Below are 7,677 nucleotides of genomic sequence, written 5' to 3'. Positions count from 1 at the left end.
CTACAGCCCATGAACAGTCGATGCTACAGAACAAAACCAGGAATGATCTAGAAGATCTACAGTCCATGAACAGTCGATGGTCCAGAACAAAACCAGGAATGTTCTAGGAGATCTACAGTCCATGAACAGTCAATGGTCCAGAACAAAACCAGGAATGCTCAACAAGATCTACAGTCCATGAACAGTTGATGGTACAGAACAAAACCAGGAATGCTGTACAAGATCTACAGTCCATGAACAGTCGATGGTCCAGAACAAAACCAGGAATGCTCTACAAGATCTACAGTCCATGAACAGTCGATGGTCCAGAACAAAACCAGGAATACTCTACAAGATCTACAGTCCATGAACAGTCAATGGTACAGAACAAAACCAGGAATGCTCTAGAAGATCTACAGTCCATGAACAGTCGATGGTCCAGAACAAAACCAGGAATGCTCTACAAGATCTACAGTCCATGAACAGTCGATGGTCCAGAACAAAACCAGGAATGCTCTAGAAGATCTACAGTCCATGAACAGTCGATGGTCCAGAACACAACCAGGAATGCTCTAGAAGATCTACAGTCCATGAACAGTCGATGGTCCAGAACAAAACCAGGAATGCTCTAGAAGATCTATAGTCCATGAACAGTTGATGGTACAGAACAAAACCAGGAATGCTCTAGAAAATCTACAGTCCATGAACAGTTGATGGTACAGAACAAAACCAGGAATGCTCTAGAAGATCTACAGTCCATGAACAGTTGATGGTACAGAACAAAACCAGGAATGCTCTAGAAGATCTACAGTCCATGAACAGTCGATGGTACAGAACAAAACCAGGAATGCTCTAGAAGATCTACAGTCCATGAACAGTTAATGGTACAGAACAAAACCAGGAATGCTCTAGAAGATCTACAGTCCATGAACAGTTGATGGTACAGAACAAAACCACGAATGCTCTAGAAGATCTACAGTCCATGAACAGTTGATGGTACAGAACAAAACCAGGAATGATCTAGAATATCTACAGTCCATGAACAGTTGATGGTACAGTACAAAACCAGGAATGATCTAGAATATCTACAGCCCATGAACAGTTGATGGTACAGAACAAAACCACGAATGCTCTAGAAGATCTACAGTCCATGAACAGTTAATGGTACAGAACAAAACCAGGAATGATCTAGAATATCTACAGTCCATGAACAGTTGATGGTACAGAACAAAATCAGGAATGATCTAGAATATCTACAGCCCATGAGCAGTTGATGGTACAGAACAAAACTAGGAATGCTCTAGAATATCTACAGCCCATGAACAGTTGATGGTACAGAACAAAACTAGGAATGATCTAGAATATCTACAGCCCATGAACAGTTGATGGTACAGAACAAAACCAGGAATGATCTAGAAGATCTACAGTCCATGGTCCAGAATGAAACCAGGAATGATCTAGAAGATCTACAGTCCATGGTCCAGAATGAAACCAGGAATGATCTAGAATATCTACAGCCCATGAACAGTTGATGGTCCAGAACAAAATCAGGAATGCTCTAGAAGATCTACAGTCCAGGGTCCAGAACAAAAGCAGGAATGATCTAGAAGATGGTACCTTCTTGATGAGAGGGAAGAGGATGTCGTTCATGTCGCTGAAACGGTCCTCCTGGCAGCTGTGAAGGACATCGCCAGCACAGTGCAGGGCAGCCATTTTGTACACGAGACTCTCCTTCCGACATTCCTTCAAGACCACCTCCAGGACCTCAGAGATGGTGGGCTGGCCGGGGCAGGGCTTCTGTAACTCACTGCTGCAGGAAGTAGAAGTTGTTGTCAAATACACTCACCGGCCAGAACATTAGGTACTGGTATTTGCCATTTTGATGTGTATGGGATGTTATTTTTTCAACAACTACTGCAGCAGATCCAATAAATACACACAATATAAAAATCAGATAACTACGGCTCAGGCAGCAGACATTTTGTCCTGCATGAGAAAACGTACCCTTTTTTTTTGTCTTTTAGAATATCTCACAGAGCATTTATTTGAGTTCCTGTGAGAGTTCCTCTACGGTTTGCTCAGATGTGCTCACGTGGCCACGCCCCCTTTCTCTCCCACTTGCAGTACGAGACTCTGCTTTCCTGTCAAAACCTACAATTTTTGCCGGGAAATCCAGTTTTTGTCCTTCTTTCCCAGTCCCGTTTTGTTTTCGCTACTGCAGCAATGGAGCCTCCGTCCGCAACGCTCGCAGTGTGGGCTCATTAAAAAAGCGCGATTCGATGAAATAACACCACAGAGATGGACGAACATGAAGACGACAGAAAAGATATCTGCCAAAAATGCTAACTTTGTGTAAATATCTTGACAAATATAAGATGATTGTATAAGTGAAGAAGAGCAGGCAGCCGCTCACACATTCTCGTACTTTCTATAACATCCAAGAAGAAATGTCAGCCATCTTGAGAAATGTCTCAACTAGAGATGTCCGATATCAAACTGCAGGTATTATCGGCCGATAAATGCTTTAAAATGTGATATCGGAAATTATCGGTATCGGTTTCAAAAAGTAAAATGTGTGACTTTTTAAAACGCCGCCGTACGGAGTGGTACACGGACATAGGGAGAAGTACAGAGCGCCAATAAACCTTAAAGGCACTGCCTTTGCGTGCCGGCCCAGTCACATAATATCTACGGCTTTTCACACACACAAGTGAATGCAATAGTCAACAGCCATACAGGTCACACTGAGGGTGGCCGTATAAACAACTTTAACACTGTTACAAATATGCGCCATACTGTGAACCCACACCAAACAAGAATGACAAACACATTTCGGGAGAACATCCGCACCGTAACACAACATAAACACAACAGAACAAATACCCAGAACCCCTTGCAGCACTAACTCTTCCGGGACGCTACAATAGAATCGCGATTAATTTGAAAAAATCTATTTTTTACACCCTTACTGTTTACTGACAAAATATTCATGTTTAAATACCGTATTTTTCGGAGTATAAGTCGCTCCGGAGTATAAGTCGCACCGGCCGAAAATCCATAAAAAAGAAGGAAAAAAACATATATAAGTCGCACTGGAGTACAAGTCGCATTTTTTGGGGAAATGTATTTGATAAAAGCCAAAAGCAAGAATAGACATTTGAAAGGCAATTTAAAATAAATCAAGAATAGTGAACAACAGGCTGAATAAGTGTACGTTATATGAGGCATAAATAACCAACTGGTATGTTAACGTAACATATTATGGTAAGAGTCATTCAAATAACTATAACATATAGAACATGCTATACGTTTACCAAACAATCTGTCACTCCTAATCGCTAAATCCCATGAAATCTTATACGTCTAGTCTCTTACGTGAATGAGATAAATAATATTATTTGATATTTTACGTTAATGTGTTAATAATTTCACACATAAGTCACTCCTGAGTATAAGTCGCACCCCCAGCCAAACTGAAACAAACTGCGATTTATAGTCCGAAAAATACGGTACCTATTACTGCAAATGAATATCGGCTCCTTATACCGCCTATCGCCTCCTTGACTACGACCATATTTTCTGGACCATAAGGCGCACTGCCGATGAGCAGGTCTCTTCCGGTCTACCGGTATTTTCATACAAAAGGCTCACCGGATTATAAGGCATATTGAAGGGGTCATATTATGATGAACTGTTTTAATGACATTCAGACTTCACTTCAATCAATAACGGAGCAGCATCTCCTCATCTGTGGCTCACTAGTAAAACCGTCCGACCCCAACTCTCTAATAACTAAAGTTCCGTGGGTGAATAATGTAAATTCACTACACCGGTATGTTTTAGAGAGATACAAGTAAGAACTTTACATTACTTTATATTAGAAATGGCGACAGCAGAGGATGAATGTCCCATAACAAGTAGAGAAAAAGAAGACGCTTATCGACTACGGTGTCACCACAGACTACAATGGCAGACGCGCGCAAATTTTCAGGACTTATGCAGATCCCAAATACAGATCAGCAGGTACCAGAAGGTAAGAAAAGTTGCTTTTGCACAATATTGTGAAACAAATTAAAAAAGCACATTGAGTGGAAGGCTCAAACTCCCAAAATGCAACACGAAATGACACAGGAAGTCCTTTATACCGACAGCCATCAGACTGTATAATGCATATGTTCCTTTTGACTGTACATGTACTGTAAATGTAGAATGTATTTATATTATTCACATGTGAATAATGCTGTACAACAGACTGTATTTATATTATTCACATGTGAATAATGCTGTATAATAGACTGTATTTATATTATTCACATGTGAATAATGCTGTATAATAGACTGTATATATATTATTCACATGTGAATAATGCTGTATAACAGACTGTATTTATATTATTCACATGTGAATAATGCTGTATAATAGACTGTATATATATTATTCACATGTGAATAATGCTGTATAATAGACTGTATTTATATTATTTACATGTGAATAATACTGTATAATAGACTGTATTTATATTATTCACATGTAAAAAATACCCAAGTGTTGTCTATTGTGAGCGAACTGTGGTGCTGAATTTCCCCCAGGGATCAATAAAGTACTTTCTATTCTATTCTTAAACAGCAGATATGTCTTACCTTATACACACAGCATAATAATACTCCTATGTTGAAGCACAGTACAATCCATCAAGTGGTGCGGCTTCATAGCTTACCAACGTCCTACTAAAACATCTTGATAGATTTTTGAGCACCATCTGTAATGTTCTATATTTTCAATGGAACATATAGAAGGTTGGTGTAGTTTACTGCCATCTACTGGTCACACTTATCATTACACCATGTACCAAATAAAATTGCTTTGAGGTGATATCCACAACCAGAATTATTCTGTACATTAGGTGCATCGGGTTATAAGGCGCACTGGCGATTTTTGAGAAAATGAAAGGCTTTTAAGTGCGCCTTATAGTCAGAAAAAAAGATACTAATCGGTATTTGTGCTGAAAAAAAGACATGGGTGGATGTTGATGCTGTCTTTGAACAGTCACCACCTCACTTTAGGTTGAGAGTTAGATTATTGTGGCTGTGTGATGTAATTGAGCCACACAAGAAGAAAGTAAATAATACCTGCATTTGGACACAACTGATCCGATGGCTTTCAGCAGCTCCTCCTGCAGGCGAGACACAAACAGTCAAAGCACTTTGTCATCATTTCTTTGGTTGGCGGCCGTTACCTTGCCCGCCCACGTGCGTCCCGCCAGGCCCTGCAACAAGGCTGTCAGCACCAAGCCCAGGTGCGGCGCCACCAGCGAGCCGGTCTGCTCCTTGGCGACGGTCGCCATGGCAGCCGCACCCTGGGCCTTCATCTTCCAAGACTGGGACTGCAGGGCTTTCTGGGTAATGGCGATGAGCTCGGTCATGTAGAGTCGGATGCCGCCGAAGCTGCCTGGAACCGAGAGGAGAACATTTGTGGTAGATGTTGGACCTCGGCGATGTGTCGATGTTCCTCACCGGGGACGTTCTCCTGCCACACCTCGCCCCACAGGGTGGCGTCGTGGCTCTCGTCCTTGTCTTCGTCCACGCCAGGTGCCTGGTGCATTCCCAAGAAGGCCAGCGGGAGAGCCACTCCGGCGTGAGCCTTCAGGACATCGGGGCTGTAGTGGCTGATGGCGTGCACGGTCAGGGCGCAGGAGGACTTGTACACCGGCTCTGGACATAGACCTCACTAGTTTTAGTCCCACAGACGACGATTTGACATCCTTTCATGCAGGTGACAGCTGACCTTCTTTCTCCAGGTACCAGGCGCTGAGCTTCAGGAGCAGCTTCTCTACACTGCTGTCCTTCGCTGTCTGATGGCACACAGGAGGAATCTTCATCTTTAGGTTAACTATATCGATGTTTTTCAACCACTGTGCCGCGACACACTAGTGTGCCGTGAGATACAGTCTGGTGTGCCGTGGGAGATGATCTAATTTCACCTATTTCGGTTAAAAATATGTTTTGCAAACCAGTAATTATAGTCTGCAATTTGAGTGTCGGTGCTGTCTAGAGCTCGGCAGAGTAACCGTGTAATACTCTTCCATATCAGTAGGTGGCAGCCGGAAGCCAAAGTCGGAAACAGCGGGAGGCAGTGTGCAGGTAAAAAGGTATCTAATGCTGAAACCAAAAATAAACAAAAGGTGAGTGCCCCTAAGAAAAGGCATTGAAGCTTAGGGAAGGCTATGCAGAAAGAAACTAAAACTGAACTGGCTACAAAGTAAAGAAAAACAGAATGCTGGACGACAGCAAAGACTTACTGTGGAGCAAAGACGGCGTCCACAAAGTACATCCGAACATCACATGACAATCAACAATGTCCCCACAAAGAAGGATAAAAACAACTGAAATATTCTTGATTGCTAAAACAAAGTAGATGCGGGAAATATCGCTCAAAGGAAGACATGAAACTGCTACAGGAAAATACCAAAAAAAGAGAAAAAGCCACCAAAATAGGAGTGGAAGACAAGAAGTAAAACATTACACACAGGAAAACCCCAAAAAAGTCTAAATGAGCCAGGGGGTGATGTGACAGGTGGTGACAGTACTTTGAGTCAAGAGTTATATTGATGGTTATGATTTAAAGTCATATCCAACGACTCTTTACTGTCAACTTAGTTTAGTTTTTTAATGATGTCTGCTGGTGGTGTGCCTCCGTATTTTTTCAACGCAGAAAATGTGCCTTGGCTCAAAAAAGGTTGAAAAACACTGAACTATATAATCTTACACTTCAATATGGGAGATGTGTTACAGATTGATCCTCATCACAATATATTATTTGGCATGTCAATGATAACAGAAGCCAGGGTTGTACGGTATACCGGTACTACTACGGTATACTAATGAATCGTATTCGGTACTATACTGCCTCTGGTAAGTACCGGTTCGACAAAAGATTTTGAGATAATAAAAAAATATAGATGTAATCACTGTAGTATCGGCCATATACGGATACATTACTTGGTATCGTTACAAATATTGATCCGTTCACATTCAAGGCCTCTCTACCTTAGCGGTTAGCATGTTTAGATATTCCTCGTCCTGCAGTAATGAGACTTGTAAAGGAAAGTTGTCGTCGTGGAGGCGAGGATTAGTGGCTTTGCACTGTGGAGGGACATTAGCCGCTAGTGAGGACATTACGTTAGTTTGAGGACATTTGTGGAAATTTGCTGGACACTAGGTTTGTACGGTATACCAGTACTAGTATAGTACCGCGATACTAATAAATCATATTCGGTACTTTACCACCTCTAAAAAGTACCGGCTTCCCACCTTTTTTGTAACGGGCATGACGGCACGTGGTGACATTGCTGGTTTTACGAGAGCAGAGGAGCATGTTGAGCAGCGCACACACACAGAGTACTTACAAGCAGACACAGTGTGTAGACAGAAAAGGGAGAATGGACGCATTTTGGTGTAAAAAGTAAAGATAAAGGTGAAGTTATAACACTGAAACACCCTCAGGAAGAGCTGCTTTGAGACATGGCTAGCTAGCTAGCAGCTAAAATCCATCCGCAGTGTTTAGCTACTTCTAAATCACTAATCCTGGTCTCCATGGCGACAAATAAAGTATGTTTCTTACAAGTACTATTATCACTGGAGGACGAGGAATAGCTAAACATGCTTCACTACACACCGTAGGAGGATGCAAAAGCTCAC

The 7,677-nt window shown here is 41.9% G+C and overlaps 1 protein-coding gene across 1 annotated transcript in view; it reads right to left on the bottom strand.

The window, feature by feature from the left end:
• ecpas (Ecm29 proteasome adaptor and scaffold) overlaps positions 1 to 7,677 on the bottom strand; it is a 62,897-nt gene that overhangs the window by 10,977 nt on the left and 44,243 nt on the right. The window contains exons 39-43 of the mRNA XM_072914914.1: positions 5,765 to 5,831; positions 5,494 to 5,691; positions 5,217 to 5,428; positions 5,110 to 5,153; positions 1,597 to 1,789 (exon numbers count right to left, since the gene is read on the bottom strand). Of these exons, the coding sequence (XP_072771015.1) occupies positions 1,597 to 1,789; positions 5,110 to 5,153; positions 5,217 to 5,428; positions 5,494 to 5,691; positions 5,765 to 5,831 (714 nt within the window). The remainder of the gene's footprint in view (positions 1 to 1,596; positions 1,790 to 5,109; positions 5,154 to 5,216; positions 5,429 to 5,493; positions 5,692 to 5,764; positions 5,832 to 7,677) is intronic.

The sequence above is a fragment of the Nerophis lumbriciformis genome, linkage group LG16 (genome assembly GCF_033978685.3).
Source record: "Nerophis lumbriciformis linkage group LG16, RoL_Nlum_v2.1, whole genome shotgun sequence".
NCBI classification, from domain to species: Eukaryota; Metazoa; Chordata; class Actinopteri; order Syngnathiformes; family Syngnathidae; genus Nerophis; species Nerophis lumbriciformis.
This window is presented reverse-complemented; position numbering and strand designations above follow the sequence as displayed.